Raw genomic sequence first — 15010 nt, 5'->3', positions numbered from 1 at the left:
ACCTAAGTGTTTTTCTCGGAGCCTGAAAAGTGGTGTGCTCTATAAGCACAACTCTAGATCCGAGTTGAGAACCTACCTCCTCGTGGTACCCGCAGCTCTGGGAGAGAAAAGTTTTTCCGCGTGCCATGATGAACCAACTCCTGACCACTTGGACTATTCTCGCACACTTGCTAGAATACGACAGACATTCTACTGGCCCAACATTGCCACTGTTGTTAAGCGCTATGTCAAGAGTTGTCAGCAATGTCAGCGTCGGCAGGTTCCGCTATTAAAGCCTGTAGGCTTCCTCGTGCCAGAATACCACCACGCGTACCGTTTGGTCAAGATGGCATGGACCTAATCGGTCTTTTCCCTCGATCCTCCGCTGGCAACCGTTAGATAATCATCGCCAGAGACTACCTGACTCGCTATGCCGAGACCAAAGCGTTACCTAGTGGTACAGCATATGAAGTTGCCCATTTCTTTGTACACCAGATCATGCTGCGACCCGGTGCTCCGACTTGTATTATTACTGACAGAGGGACTGTCTTTACTTCACAAATGATTGCCGAAGTTTTTCACCTCAGCGGTACGGCGCATCGAAAAGCTACTGCTTACCATCCGCAGACCAACGGGCTCAAAGAAAGGCTTAATATGACCATAGCAGACATGCTGGCGATGTATGTCGACACCCAGTACTTGGGATGCTATCCTACCATATGTGACATTCGCATACAATACGGCAGTCCAAGAGAAGACACGCTTCACGCCGTTTCGCCTCGTTTACGGCAGAGAGGTTCGGACAGTATCAAATTTTTGTCAAGGTTCTTTGTTCTCGTCTGCAGCTGGTCATTATGGACTTGATAGGTTCGCATGAGGTCTGGGGTATCAGAGGCCATAGTATTCAAACAATGATCCATATTGCACGTTCAGTACTGGAGGCAGTGTCAGATGAGCCAGGCCAAATATACTCTGATTAAAATTCACCTGGCGAAGGCGTTTGATAAAGTTCGGCACGATTTCGTCTTCGCTGTCTGGGAGTACGCAAATATTGGTAACCTTCTGCTCGAAGGCATAAGGCGGTGCTATACGAAATACTATACAAGGCTGACGGTTAACTAGGAGCTAACGAGACCAATACCACCAGAATCATCGATTCGTCAAGGATGTCCCCCGTCTCCATGCTCTGTGCCCTATACATCTCTGTCTCAGTATAATTAACAGCGCAGCTATTCGTTTTTTCTCTATGGCTCAATGTGAAGTTAAGATCTGAGCCTTCGCTGATGACGTCGCTATCTTTTTTTCTGACAAATATAGCGTACTTGAGGCTGTACACGTGACTAAACAGCTCTGCGATGTATCAGGCGCGGTTTTTAATTGATATACAGTTGAAACTCGATTTAACGAAGTTGTGGGGAGCCGTGAATATATCGTTAAATCGGGAGCTTCGGTAAATCGAGTCAGGCATTTCTCTGTCTTATAATTTGGAGCATTCGATTACAAGTTGCGGCGGTATCCAAAAAGCTACCGCCGCATCATACTTGCGAATCCTAATGCTCCCTAAATGAAATCCAGGTAGCAAAAATGACAAGCGGAAATTGTTGCTCATCAAAAAGAGCCCGAGTGGACTACAAATTTATTTTCTACCAAAGACGTCGGTGATCTTTATCTGCATGCGCTTTATGAGCAATTACCGCACTGATTTCTCGTAGGTCTGAAGAGCTACGTGGCACTGTAGGCCTAACGAGCTGAGCTTGTGAGAAGCATGCACTCAAAGGCAGGGGAAAGTATCAGCAGTGATACAATACTGAATCAACCACATCAAGCACGCGACAAAAAAAGCACTGATGGGCAACACCGCCCCTTGGAATGCGACAAGAGACCTTTTTTTTTTTTTTTTTTTTTTTTACGGCTGGCTGTATCTGGAGAATTTAATTGAACACTACAACTTCGGTTTTGCGCCGCAAAGTTTAAAAAAAAAAGGCGGACGAAGGTGCTCCACGCTGCTACCTTGGGCTCGCAATCCATAAATTTTGGATTGTCTCTACAAAATAGATCAAAAAAGCCCCTTTTCCACCTTCAATTTTCTAAAAAAGGTTCGTTAAATCAGGACAAATTATGGAATTGATTTTGTTATTTCGAGTAAGCCAAAGCATTGTATCTTATCGGCGTCTGAAGGGGAATTACGATATCTTCGATAAATGGGGAATTTCTTTACATCAGGTTTCATTAAATCGAGTTTTGACAGTAAATCCAGAAGCTTTCCTTTGGGTTACTGGAGCACTAGGCCAAGCCAATTTGGTGGCATATGCTGGGACTGTAGCTATCTTCAGTATCAAGGGGTTCCGCTGCGCAAAGTTCGCAACAGTGCAGCTTACTGGCGCTCACAAATCATACCTGTTCGGCAACAAACACAGGCTTGTATGATATAGGGAACTCTCAGTGTTTGCTGGGGCACAGGTCTGTAACATATATTTTTTTTTTCAAATCTTGCGTATGTCCTTCAAGTTCTCGATTGTGCGAGGAGGAAGGTACAAATAATACGCTGAATATTTGCAACATTCGTGTGGCGCTCTCAATGGGAGCCCAAGCGGCGTGACTTGTTCCTACCCTTAGAGTCTGTGGAGTGGGCCTTGTTCACCTGGTCGTGCATCAACTTGTTTCCCGTTTTTTTTTTTTCTTTTCCGAATTGGCAGATCACTCGTTTCATGTAGCTGTGCTCATCAGGTGTCTCTGTTCTCATCTGCCTTACTTATTCGCACTGACTGAGCAGGCTCGTGAGGGAGGTTTATTGGGATTCCTTAAGAAGGTTGCTGCTACTTTCAATTTTTTTCACAGTGAGCTTCTCTTTAGATTACCTGTATAGTCTCTCGAGAAAGCAGGTGACCCAGGTTCCTACTGAGTCTTTATTCCCGACACCGTTGTATCGGCAGCCTTAGCTGGGATTCTTTGACGCCACTGTTCGAAAGCGTGTTAGGCGAATGTGCATTCTGGCAGCCGCAACAACTTTCGTTTTAAAGGTACACACAGCCACGCTGCCTGTGAAAACATTTCTTCATTATAAAGAGATGGTTGTGCCCTCGATGGTGAATTGCCATCTCTGTAACTTGCTCGAGACGATTGATCATTGCTTTATTCTGTGTCGTGATGCTATGTTATTTTGAGACATACTTCAACAAACTTTTAAGAAAGACATCGAAGCTACATCATATACTATTGGATTTTTCCCTCTTAACAAAAACTCTGTTCTATTTGTGTTCATGGAACAATACACGTTTTGGAAAAGCTGTTTAATGGGCAGACATGCTGAGCCACCCAGATCGCCCAAATCCGTGTTTCGTGAGTAGTGTGCTTTGGTGTGACGTGTATATGCTGCACGCGAAGAACCTCTAAACTGGCTGCCGCTCCTAAATGCATATGTTGGCCTCCCTAAATTTTGTTGCTTTCATGGTGGTGCCCGGTCGGGTTAAGGGTATGGCGGGCTCGTATTAGATAGCCCTATAACTTGAGACATGAACAAGTTTGAGTAAATGAAGTTTTTCTTTCTTTACGCCAGTTTTCCGATGCAATAAAGAAGAAAACTGAAGTCATGCCCTCTTTGTAGAGCTTCCACCTGGCATTCGGATGCTGCCAGAAGCGTAGTTTGGGCTAGTTGGTAATAACTTTTCGAAAACATTAGCTCCTATATTTTCGACGTGGTAGCTTTTCCTGAAATAAAATTTCAAGTTAGCGCCTGTCCCGTTACTTCTGTGTCATCCGTGTCCTTTTTGCGCTGTTTTCGAAAAGGATGCTACCAGTCTGAATATTCGGTGCCGCCGCGTAACCACCGGTTTTCAATGGGTACTCTCATGTGTGGTCTGAAGGTTGTTGTGCGAGCTTCGACGTAGAACGTGAACGGCGCAATGACCGAGAATCCTCAGCGACACTTCCTTCTCGGCAAGTGAGATGTTTTTTCCTTCTGCTTTATCGAACAGGCAGTGATTTATTTCGCGCGATATATTCTTCGGTTTCATCTATAATTCGACTGAATGGAGATGCATCTGTCGTGTGTAACGTCATTGCCGCTGAAGGTGAAACTGTGGGTCATCTTAAACAGTATTCGAAGGAAATTAGATGAAGCCCACCAAATACTGGGGGCTTTACAAAATCTTTCTCATAAATTTCGTCATTGTAAATTATTACATTTTGGATTCTGTGAATTCCAAAAAGTATTGCTACCCAATAGAGCTTGACTATAACATGCCGAGCGCATTTCGCTGGCTGCACTACCTGTCGGCAATCTTACAAAGCGCAGTCGCGTATCTCCTCACCGGTTCTTGTGCGATTTGCGTACGCGCTTGCCATGACAAGTACCCGCCTGATTACGCGGCAAAACAAATCGCCTTTTTACCGAAATGTTCAAGGGAAGAGTGAGCAGGTTGCACATCGCTATAGACAGAGGGGGTGTCATCCCCTAATACGCTATGAGGGGGCCAGCTTGAGCTACACTCAGGGATGTCATCTATCTGTTAGCAATAGGAATTCGGTACGAGCCGCTACAACCGCACAGCAAGCCAGCCCTACCCTGCGAGCAATGGTGACAGTGTTGCACGATCACTCCAGCACAGCCGCGTATGGACCGAAGACATCACAAACGAAAGTGTGCGACTAAATGGATCCTTTGGCAACAGTTTGCATCTTAGATGCTTTAATTCTCTGTACTTGATTTTGAAGAGACAATCAAAAGGCGGCCGCGCTTTTTTCTAGCAGGACGCGTATGTGATGTGAAGGAAGTGATGTTCGGCCCCTATGAAAACGAAGCAAATTGCACGCCTCCGTCAGTCAGCGCGAAGCGGCACTTCCTCTTGATAAACGCCAATATTAAGTAGGCTTAAAGTTTTGGCTGCTTTTAGCAATGTTTTCGCGTGGTTACTGCAGCCAGTATCGTCATGCGTGTCGGTTATTATCGTATGGCAACGCGGCTAAATTTTCATGCCTCAACGGTCCGGTACCCGAACTTCAAATGTCTCCTACATGTTCTTCTCACAGTATTTCAAACAGTGATTTCAGGTAAAACATGCATTTTAATGCAACCTAACCTTTGTGTCTGCTCAGCCGGAAGCTGTGAGATGGCGCCGTTGAGGAAACGGAACCATTCTGTGACGTGTACCTGGTCGCATAGGCCACGATGGCATAGTTACCGCGTATTTAAAATATTTATGGCACTAGAATTCAGGACTCTACTGGCGACACTTCGGTACTCACAATGTCCTGAGGTTGAGTGCAGGACAGCAAGAGCACCAAAAGCTTGCCCGGTTTTTAAGATTGTTTGGTTTGTGGGGTTTAGCATTCCAAAATTACTTCGGATATGACAAACACCGCAGTCGAGGGCGCCGAAAATTGCAACCATCCGGGATAATTCAATGTACGCTGACACCACACAGCACACAGGCGTCTTGCTTTTCGCCTCCACCGAAAAGCGGCCGCCGAGGCCGGGCTCGTAGTTAAACGAGTTGTTCGTGCGAAGCTTTTGATGGAAGTGGATGGAGACGACGACGTGCAATGAATAGCTCCCGATTGTACTGCATTCAACACGCGGGGTTACCTGCTGCGACATCAGTCACAGGATTCCGTGCCCGTTTTCCTCGAGAAATTGCTGGGCTCTAATAATCTCCGCTGCGATGGCTTTTAGTACGTAGCGCTACTAGCTGCAATTAAGATTTCGCCGATGTCTGTCCGAAGCCGCGCTCTCTCTCTCTTCATGAACTTGAAGCGGAGAAAGAAAAATTGGCGTCGCGCGGCTCGGCATTGAGGAGGCGGAGTGGCTGCGCAGCTGCAGCAGAATCCTCTCCCTCTCTCTGTCTGTCTGCCTGTCCGTCTCGCTGTTAACTTGAAATGAACGAGAAGGTGCCGACGCCTGCATTACGCCACTAACAGTGAGGGGGCGGAGCGGGCAATGTTGTACAAGCGTGTGTTACTCCGCACGAAGCAGTCGTGTGTCGCTCGAGCGTCCTCAACTTCGGCATCTCTTCCCTCGCATCAGTCACTCCTCAGCCTTCACGGACAGCAGACGTGCACGCGCGGTGCTCCCTGGATCTCAGCTCCGAGCCGCTCTCCACGTCGTGAAGCAGCTTGTGCTTCCCTCCTCGCCTTAACTGGCGCTCGCCTTCAAGAGTATTTCCTTCTCTTGGATTACCTTTCTTCGTCCTGGAGACCTTCTTTCATGCTCAAAATGTGTTAATGCAAAAACTCTGGAGCACTTGTTTTGCTCATTCCCTACATTCTTCTCAAATATCTATTTCTCTCCCCCTTTGCTGCCACCATAGACCATTCAGACTCAGAGCCTTGCATTCCACAGAGGGATTTAAATACATCGTGCCCATTTTCACTCATTTGTAATAAAAACCACTGAACATGGTGTAAGGGAAGCTGAGGACGCGTCTGCTCTGCGCGTTTGCTTCGCGTCGTAATGGGTGAAGCTGGGTCTTCTGGCACTGCAGCGCAGGCTTGCCGGGCTCAACGTGCTGAAGTACAACGGTTACAAAGACCCCGCGAACGCGACTCCACTGATTCTGATATTGCAGCTAAACGGTGCAAGAATCTAGAAGCACTAAGAATGAGGAAACGGGCCGAGCATGCTCATGCAAAACGAAGCATAACCAAGTCTAAAATGCATAAAAAATATAGCAGGGACACGCGGTTCTACGTACCTACTTCGCATTTGATTAACTATGCAAATCGGCTGTAATTTTTCCCATGTGCTCGAAAGAGGCTTCACGCAAGCTTCGTGGTTTGACGTGACCATGTTAAGTATAGTGCACATAAAGAAAAAAATACAGAGACGGTGCCTCTTTTGTGCAACTCATTAAAGACACGAAATTTTGGTCTTGAACCAACCACTTCTGGCGTGTTTTTGCGGGTATAAAAAATGTCCATCAAACGAATTGTTCGACATAAAGACAATAGATAGATGAAAATGAAAGAAGAAGTTGCTAACTAACATGTGGCTCAGATGAAATTAAATATTCCAAGTTGGTGCGCAGTTAATTTCAGCTGAAACAAGGCTGTAATGAGTTTCTTACGCACACTTCTACCCCAGAAATTTTCTCCTTGGATGAAGCGGGTGGTGGTCCTTTGGGACGCGCTGCACTGAGCGATTAACAAATAAAATAGCTATGTTCTTTCAAGCAAGGTGAATTAAGCCAGTGTAGGGGAAAATCCTTTATAACATATTTCTTAAAAACAATGAATTTGGTATCCTATATGAATCCAAGATAATCGATAGTAGTTAAAGGTGGTGGAGGGATCTCTGAGGGAAGGCACGTGTTATAGAGGACGGCATAAAGTTAGGCGAGTGCATACTATTATGGAGTTTGCGCGCATACGTTTCCCACTGCTTGCTCAGAGCCAGATATTCGAAACATGCGACAGTGGCTTTTGATTACGCTTTTTGATAAAGCGCTTTTCATTTTATTTTCCTGCAATTTACTCTTGCTGGTTTGTGCATTAAACAAGTTAATCACAATTGATGCAGGCGGACAGTTTTATTACAGAGCTCTGCAAGGCTGCAACGCGCTTTACGCCTACCATTCTTTTATTATCTCTGTTACGACTGTCTGAGATAAGGGTTTTTTTTTATTATAATTTCAAGTTGTAGTGGTATACGTGACTATGGGAGTTGCTCTTGGTAGTCTAGGAAATTTAAGCTTCGTTTAACAACGTTTCTATAGTTCTTAACGCACTACCTCTTCGAAACATTTTTTTTAGGCTAAGCATGTGCAATAGTCAGCTTTCTTTTTTTTTCAAACCCTATAGCCGTGAAAGCAACCATCTCCAAGAACCATTTTTGCCATCCTCGTGCCGTTGATACTTGAAGGTTCCTCAAAGCAAAACTCACTAAATAAATTAATACAAAAAGTTTGCAAAATCGGAAGCTCTGAATTAAATCTATCCAGGTCCATAGCAGTCAGAAATACAGGAGTATAAGGAAACAAGTTTAGAAGCGGGGCTGGAAAAAGTATGCCTCAAATTGAAATCTGCAGGTACAATTCATTAGTATATCACGAGCGTTTTTTTTCTTACTCTTACCTTCCCTTCCCTTCCCTTCCCTGAGCTATATCTCATACAGCACTAAGTTAGGAAAGCAGTCATTCCACACAGGCACCAATTTCTTGAAACGCAGTGAATAGCACACCTTGTTATTACACAGAAATTAAGAATTTCACGAATTCCCATATCAGAAAAAAAGAAAGGAAAAGGCAATTTTTGTGGAAGCTTCCTTGTCGAATGAAAAGAATCTAGCATTTGTTTTCGTTATCTTGAAAATAAAGAAACAATCTCTTATTATTGAAAATTTTCCGTGGATACTAAGTTACCGCCAACCGCCACAATCTACACGTGAGCTTCAAACCAGCCTAGAGGGTGTATTTTCTTACGGTTACCTCTTTCTGCCGCCATTCCCCGCTGCGGAAGTACCGTCTTTGTAACAGGTTACCAGGTTGAGTGGTTTGCTGCTCTCCCGTGCAATGCAGCCCGTGCGGCTTCCCTATTGATCAGAACTTTTTGAATAATGGGGACATTTTTCTTTCTCGCAATATTATTCCTAACCGTAGACATTCATATAGCTGTTAAGGTACGGCATGCATATTCCACAAATGGAGTGCGAAGAAGCCCTAACGCATTCTTACCTGCACCCTTGAGGAAAGCGATACATATCACTTTATGAACAAAACAAGATTCCTCAAAAGTTGTTCATGTCAGCTTGAATGGTGTAAAGGCTCCTGTCTGTCAGGTCTATCAGTGTTACTGATAAGCATCAAGTCGAAAGTACAGCGGAGACCCTAAATTGGCTAAGAAGGGAGCAGCCTTCCAATTATCTTATCACCCTGAATCAACTTGCCTTTCAGACAGTTATCTATGTAGCGCATAGTGCAGCCACCAACGAAAATCTGCAATATAGGTCCCTTGCTGGCGTCTGGCCACGGCTGTATCCGGCACGTTCTCCTTTGTTCCAGCATCAGACCATGCACGAGGCACAGGACCGGGATTTCGTGTAGCTCCTGCGTATTAAGCCCCAACTGGCCTCCTCCGTCGCAGCCCATCATCACTGCTTTGGTCAAAGATGTTGATGGTGTGGATTCGTTCGGCTCTTGGAGTTTTTCTGGTCACCCTCTTGCTCTTGGTTTCTACAACCACAGCAGGCAAGTGTTATCAATGCCTTTAGTATATATAATGTTGCCCGTAGAAACATTTCACACTACTTTTCCTGCCTTTAAAAAATGCTAGCATCATTTCCCCCTATATGTTATGGAGTGAGGAATAAAGTGTTTTCAATTGCTGAAGAGGTATCCGATCCAATAAGAGCTCAACCGTACGTGGTGAAAGATATGTCTTCGATCGACTGTTAAAGGATTATGGTGACGGTTTTGTCTTTTCTATGACGTGACGATACAAATTTTTGAAACTCAAGCATCTAATACTTCTGCATTTATCTTTAATTTGGTTCTTAGGGAAAAAAAGGCGGCGTATCCACTTTGATTTTGTAAAGAACGTCATTTTAATTACGCTGGCTCTCTTATCCACACTAGTCTATTTTTTCATGTCGTGACTACGGCACACTAAATGATATGCTACATGGTAACGAAAGCGACGAACGAACAGGCAAGTAAAAATGAAGTCAGAACTCAGAACTGTTAGACTCACAAATAGTTTATTAGGCATATATTACTTGCTTATGACAGAGTTTTAAAGCATGGTGTCCGGTTTGCATCATGTGGTTCATGTGTCGCCTCACGTGCGTACGTTTCACTCCGAGCAATTGATCCACCTCAAACGCAGTTTTCAAGAACAGCCTAGAAAATTTAAGGTGCCATAAATGGGGCTGGTTCAGACTACCACGGATGAGGTAGTTGTGTGCATTTTATTTTTTTTTATCTCGGCACAATTGTTTCACGACTTATTCATAACCTTCAAGTTTCAACTACAAGCTCAAGGACAAGCAAGACACCACCTGTAGAGCACCTGTCTCCTCCTGTGGTTGGTAGTTGGCAAAGTGTTTGCTGTTCCCTTGCAGAGGACAGGATCAACAACGCAGCACTAAAAATGACTGCGCAATTCATAGGCACTAAAAATAAAGAAAATAACGGGTGCCAAACAGTCTTAGAATGCAAATTATTAAGTTATGCTGTTCAGCGGTTTGCTTAGAAAAGTGTAGCTAGGAACCTTTACTGAGTGAGGAGGTACATAGTAAAGACGACAGAAAGCTAGTACAAGGTAAGAAGCATAACAGAAGCAATTAAAAGCAAGTAGAAGTCTTAATCAAAACTGTCTGTCATCGCAGAATGAGCTTGCCGCCCCAGTTGCTTTTTGTCAAAGCGTTGCTCTCTATTAATGCGAAAGCATTACTTCGCTGTATTCACAGATTTCTGTCCGCAGAACGCGTTCGCACACCGCATCCGCAGAACGTGTCCGCAAAATCGTGTCCGCAGCAGTTGTGAGTAATTGAGAAGTAGTAGAGGTTAATTAGTTGTGTGAATAGATAGAGGATGAGGTAATGTTATGCCCGAAAATTAATTGGGCCAAAGAGATAACCACGTAATTAAAACAGGGAAAAGACGCAAAATCGTGTCCGCAGCAGTTGTGAGTAATTGAGAAGTGGCAGAGGTTAATGATTGGCGCCAATGAATAGAGGGTGAAGCAAAGGTCTGTCCGAAAAAATAATAAAGCCGATAAGTTATTTAGGAAAATAATTTGAGGCAAAAAATGTAAAAATACAGGCGAAAATGGTCTCATTATCCAATTGGTTTGGCGCCACATTTTAATGTATCAAATACTAAAATAAATAATTAGAATAAATAAATACAATTTTTACAATAAAATTAATTATTAAATCAGTCAAAAAGTTGACGTCAAAGATGTGGCCCCACGCAAACTGAAGTAGAGCCGAAAAAGGGCATAGAAAAGGATTGGCGCGCAATTTGAAAGCACCAAACACTAAAATGGGTAAACAAGAAGTGAATTATTGTGACGTAGAGGACGTAACGTCACGCAACCAGAAGTACAGCCGAAAAAGGGCATAGAAAGGGATTGGCGCGGAATTTGAAAGTATCAAAGACTAAAATGGGTAAACAAAGTGAATTAGGCAACTAGAAGCAACAAGAAGCAATCAACAGCAGCATCCGTGCTTTCGCATTGCTCAAATGCAGATTCTGCAGTGCTCTTTAATTTTCCTCGATATTTGAGGTCACTAAGTGTAACAAGCTGGCGTACTGCTTTCTCGTTTACCATATACAAAAGGCTAACGCAAACTATTCTTTCCTTCATTGTATTCTGGATGGTGCTTTGGTAATAATTTGATTTACACATTCGTCCTACCATAACAGTTTGCGTCTTTCGACCCTCAAGCTCGTGCTTGCGATTTGTTTATTTCAGTCATTAAGAGCAATAACGGCGTCTGCCGTCAGCTGGCTCCAAAGCTGATCCATACCTAATCCAATCTCTTATATTAGCAATGCAAGCTTCTAATTACATATTGAATTGGGCAGTCAACGGCACCCTAGTAAAGCAACGATTGTGTGACTGCTCGCTGTCCTACTGCTTGCTATTTTTCTAATTTATAGTGAACGAAGATTTCCTAACTACGGTATACTAGCTCAGGAATGCAAAGTCAAATCATGAGGCATGGTTCATAAATTTTTGAAAACATATAAACCCAAATTTTCTTCTTACTAACCTCCTTAAACGCGTTCTTCGTTATGCTATGCTAAGCTTTACGACAGTTATTATATCCTGCGGGTATGCGTTTGATATGGGCAAGGAAAAGAAATGATGAACGCTTAATCTTCACCGTAACAGGGAAGGCGGGAGTGCCTCGTCGTCGCCTCTCCATCCTCACGTTTAGTAATGCTGGCTATTGACGCAACTGACTGACAAAGCGATATACATTTCGTACAGGGGCTTTGTGCATTTTGGTTTGCTCACAATGGCATTTGCTTTCGATGACTATAGTACTTTTCACGTTATCGCTCTCTTCTAATTGTGTTATTCGTATTACAATTACTCAGCATATAACTTAAAGACGTGCCACTATGCGAAATGCGAAGACGACAACGTATTCTTTAAGAACCATTCTAAGAAACCGGGGGCAACTAGCTTACGTGTTGCGTTTTCGTTTCGCAAACAGAGGGACTAATTTCGACCCCTGGTATCTGCCCTAATCATCATCATCATCATCATCAGCCTGATTATACCCACTGCAGGGCGAAGGCCTCTCCCATATTTCTCCACTTAACCCGGTTCTGTGCTAGCTGCATCCACTTGACCCCTGCGAACTTCTTAATCTCATCCGCCCACCTAACTTTCTGCCTCCCCCTGCTACGCTTTCCTTCCCTTGGAATCCAGTTTGTTACCCTAAGCGACCATCGGTTATCCTCTCTTCGCACTACATGTCCTGCCCATGTCCATTTCTTCTCCTTAATTTCCACTAGAATGTCGGTAACTTGAGTTATTTATCTGACCCACTGTGCACGCTTTCTATCTCTTAATGTTACCCCTACCATTTTTCGTTCCATAGCCCTCTGGGTTGTCCTCAACTTAAGTAGAGGACAACCCTACCCTGCCCTAATCACCCCTTTATTTTTCACTGCACTTCTTTCTTCATACTACACGAGCCGGCTCAACAACACTCATCTCATTTCGAGATCTTTCTTGGGCTGTTCATCGAAATATTTTATTGCCAAGGACGTAGTACACTCCATGACGACAGCGATGACACCGGGTTCTCTGCTACTCGTAGCGATTATGCTATTGCTTAAACATGTTATCGATAAAACTCCTGTTGGAAAATTACGACACTGACCGACGTGAATGCAGGAGTGCCTTTATCGGGTACGTCTTCAGCAGTCCTCGGCATCAAATTAGTCCGTCCGATATCAGTTCACGTTGCCCTCTAGGACATGCAGAAGTGCTCGATACATACTCTAAAATGAGGTCAGAAAATTTTATTTTCAACTTTATTTATGTGACAGATCACAATGTGGTCAATTTTAAGCTTTGAACTATCCAAGAATTTACGTTATCACCTGCTACAACGGCATCGCCACAGCAGATGTGCACTGCATCATAATAGCGACTTTTTTGATGTAGCGCTGCAGCCACATTGCTTTACAGGAATTCGATGGCGAGCAAAGTGCCTGGCAAGGTGGGTGCATGACTGCTTCATCGGCAGCAGCCAGCGCATGGGCACAAGTTACGTGTGGAAGTGTACCAGCAGCCACTGCAATAAAATAATGCTGCGCTTGTGCGAACGTAATTATAATCATTTCTTGCGCTGCCTACTTCATCACTCGCCTCACGATACCGTAAGTGTGGCGCTCATCACCTCTATCAAGTGTTGCACAACACTCTTCCTGCAGTTACTTTGCCAGTCTTGCAGCACGTGTTGAATTTGATGCAGACACAGTATTTGTATTAGAGTAATGAATTTGAATTACAGTAATGAAATTACCGTAATTTAGATATTTTTTGATAATTTGTGACGTAAAGATTTACTTGTCCCATCCAGTAATTCGGCAATGTTATAATTGCTTTTGGCAATACTTTAACAGCATAAGTAATTATTTCCTTTCGTTATTACTTTTGCAAACGTTCCCCACTGGTCTTTTGAAAGAAAACACTGAGAGTGCCGCGAAAGCAGGAAAGACATGCGGCAAGCCTGGGGCGGATCGGCAAAAGGAGACAGAATTGAGAACTCTGCGTCTGATCCCTCCGCTGTGGCCGCGTCACTCTATTCTATGGGTAGTTGCAACCATTCCCCGAGCAGTAGGATGTCGCTAAGGGTCGCCGAAGAGACAAATGGTGCAAGACGGCCGGAGTTCAAACCTGTTTGAGAGCGCTCTGTGGCACTCTCTATTGACCTGGCTAGGGCACAGTGGTGTCTGGTTACAATTGTCACCACGGGACAAGAGAGGGGAAAGGGAAGGGGAGGGAGATAGACAATCGCAAGGGTCCACGGCGTGAACACTACTGAGCGCAAGGTGCCGAGGTCGATTCTTGAGACCACGGAAGCAATAAACAACGTAGCTTTTTCAGGGCCTTCAAACGGCGGAGCTTCGGGCGACCAAGAGACCGGATTCACAGTGCATTTCGCGAGCGTTCGACCATCCTGCTGCTTTTGTTATTTTGTTGTCGTCATCTTATATTTGTAATGACACGTGCTTCGGGAAAGAAGGAGGTTCGGGGAAGGAGGAAGGAGGAGGAAAAAGTTGCGTGGGGCAGAATTTGGCGATCAGACGAAGGATTGTGTGAGTCGCGTCTGGAGAGAAGTTGTTTTGTTTTCTAGCTTTGCTTAGTTGTTGAATGGATGAAAACCAGAAAGTAATTTAAAAGTGATAGAATTACTGCGCAGAAATAACTGTAATGTAAGCTCACTGCTTTTGTTGATAAGTAATTAGTAATGTAATTGAGAACATTTCTAAAAATTTCAGGAAAGTAATTAGCAATGTAACTGAATTCTTTTTCAAACGTAATTTTTTCATGTATTCCGTGAAGTGCCCCTTTCATTCGCGAGGTTGTTGCGTACGCACCAGCTCCTGACAATTGCTCCAGGTTTGACCCAGCGCTCAGGATTAAAAGATCATTTGAACTCTCAGGAAGCGTTCGGGAGACGATACCCAAGGACACCTTTGTTTTGTGCGATGATCTCCAGATGGTCGAAATCATTTTCTACGACTTCTATTTCACTATTTCTTCTTTTAATCCCGCTTTCTGCTCTTCTCTGTCAGGTTGTTCGACACACCCTCCCTGCATTCAGACTGTTTCCTGTGACACATTCCTCCCTCAAGTTAAAGTTCTGAAATTCTCGCTAACCCACTATGTTTGGTATGATCTATGTGCTCGAGGCAACCCCATTTTGTCTGCTGTGGGAGAGCGTTGGTGCAGCGTGGAACGCATCGTCACTTATCTTCTCGTATATGGAGCTCTTCCCTCAGTTCACGTCGTCGACCACTTTGTTGCTTTGTTACACTCCCACATATCTCATTAGGATGCTGATTAT

At 44.2% G+C, this 15010-nt stretch overlaps 1 protein-coding gene across 2 annotated transcripts in view; it reads left to right on the top strand.

Annotated features, from left to right (window-relative positions):
- The first annotated feature begins 8932 nt into the window (after window positions 1–8932).
- Window positions 8933–15010, top strand: part of LOC146193373 (MAM and LDL-receptor class A domain-containing protein 1-like) — a 241331-nt gene continuing 235253 nt past the window's right edge. For both annotated transcript variants that reach the window (XM_084602734.1, XM_084602733.1), the window contains exon 1: window positions 8933–9158. In XM_084602734.1, coding sequence (XP_084458860.1) covers window positions 9080–9158 — 79 coding nt within the window. In that variant the 5' untranslated portion in view covers window positions 8933–9079. The remainder of the gene's footprint in view (window positions 9159–15010) is intronic.

This window comes from Amblyomma maculatum, chromosome 4, assembly GCF_055883805.1.
Source record: "Amblyomma maculatum isolate TAMU_Amacu chromosome 4, ASM5588380v1, whole genome shotgun sequence".
NCBI lineage: Eukaryota > Metazoa > Arthropoda > Arachnida > Ixodida > Ixodidae > Amblyomma > Amblyomma maculatum.
The sequence above is the reverse complement of the archived record's forward strand: the minus strand, read 5'-3'. Positions and strand labels throughout refer to the sequence as shown.